Here is a 1,677-nt window from a genome sequence, read left to right as displayed (position 1 = left end):
CCGAAAAAAAAAAAAAAAAAAAGAAGGCCAAGAACCTTAGTTGGTAACAATACTGGATGCAAGTGGGCCCTAATCCAATGAGTGATGTCTTTCCAAGAGGAGGGAAATTCAGACAGAGAGACACACAGGGAGAAAACCACAATGTGGTCAGAGGTGGAGATTGGAGTGATGCGTCTACAAGCCAAGGAATGTTGAGGGTTGCCAGCAACACCAGAAACTAAGAAAAAGGCCTAGAACAGATTTTCCTTTAGGGGCTCCGGAGGCAGTGTGGTTCAGCTGACACCTTGATTTCAGACTCTGGTCTCCAGAACCACGAGAGAATAGATTTCCATTGTTCTAAGCCACCCAGTTTGTGATTTTGTTATGGCTGCCCTTGGAGAAGAATGCCTGTGTTCTATCTCAATTCAGAAAAGAGTGAAAACAACAGAGACTCACCGGGAAGACACAATGTATAGCCTAGCACTCAGGCCACCAGCAGCTGCCCATGTGTCTGCTCCAGGCGGGCACACAGCTGGTGCATCTCTTCTTTAGCAGTGGAGGCCAGAGGGGCCGGCACAGTGAAGGAGGCCCATTTCCGGGCCTCCTCGTAGGCCAGCCTCAGCCACCCCGGGTGCCCACACTCCGGGAGGCTGGCCCAGAGCAGGTCCCTCTGAATCAGGCTCAGCACCCTCCTCGAGGTGGCCAGCAGGAGCTGAACCGTCTTTTGCCCTTGGTTTCCAGAGAGGAGTTTCACCTCCCAGGAAGCACCTGGGTCCGTGAGCACCTGCCGCATAGTGTCTAAACCCCCCCCACTGTCCTGAGCAGACCGAGAGGATGAGGTGGACCCTTGGGGGGCACTTGGGAGGCAGCCAGGGGACCCTCCGAGCATGGTGGACAGAGGCTACCTCATCCACCGAATCCAGCAGGATCACAAGGGACTCAAAGTTTCGGCAGGAGACGGTGTGGAGGAGGGTGTGGAAAAACTGTACCACCCTGGTATGGGCCTCCAAGATCTGGGCAGGGGGCAGGGGTAGCCCGTAGGCCAGGCACACCTGGAAGTAGATGCTCTGGAGCAGGCCTCGGGCATCGGAGCTCATCTGTGACATCCCCAGAAACCGTAGAACGGTCACTGTCTTGTGGCCAAGCAGCCCTGGCATTTGCTCAGCCAGCTTGCACATCAGAGCAGTCTTTCTGATGCCCGGGGGTCCAAAAAGCACCAGGGGTGGGTGGGGGTGGCTGTCGCTCTACTGGAGCCGCTGCCCCAGCTGGGTTAGGAGCTCCTGGTGCCCACAGGTCTGGGGGGCCTCGGCACTGAGCCCCAGGTGGTGGCAGATCTCCTGATAGAGCCAAGCCAACTCCTGCCTGCCTGCCTTGTTTCTGGAGGCACTCGAGGTCCTGATGGTTAACCCTGGCCACAAACTACTCCCCCAGCTCCTTTGGGTACCGTCCATGAGCCTTGTTTGGGGGGTCCACCAGGTCTCGGCTCCATGCCAGGTGGTGGGCCTTGAGGACTCCAGGCTGCATGTCAGCGATACGCTCCTTGAGGCTGCTGAGAAGGTTCTGGGCGTCTGTGTCCAGGCAACCGGCTGCAAGCTGGTCCACTATCTTGAGGGCGCAGACCTCCAGGATGTGTTTGTTGAGGTCTTGGATATCTCTCAGAAAGACGGTCGCCCCCTGGTCCCAGTCTGTTGAGTTCAG

General features: G+C 56.9%; 1 protein-coding gene across 1 annotated transcript in view; it reads right to left on the bottom strand.

The window, feature by feature from the left end:
• The window catches only part of NWD1 (NACHT and WD repeat domain containing 1), a 70,510-nt gene that overhangs the window by 57,927 nt on the left and 10,906 nt on the right, over positions 1-1,677 (bottom strand). The window contains 3 exon segments of the mRNA XM_007461102.1: positions 445-793; positions 795-1,353; positions 1,355-1,676. Of these exon segments, the coding sequence (XP_007461164.1) occupies positions 445-793; positions 795-1,353; positions 1,355-1,676 (1,230 nt within the window).

Source organism: Lipotes vexillifer, unplaced genomic scaffold (assembly GCF_000442215.2).
Source record: "Lipotes vexillifer unplaced genomic scaffold, Lipotes_vexillifer_v1.1 scaffold469, whole genome shotgun sequence".
Lineage (NCBI taxonomy): Eukaryota > Metazoa > Chordata > Mammalia > Artiodactyla > Lipotidae > Lipotes > Lipotes vexillifer.
The sequence above is the reverse complement of the archived record's forward strand: the minus strand, read 5'-3'. Positions and strand labels throughout refer to the sequence as shown.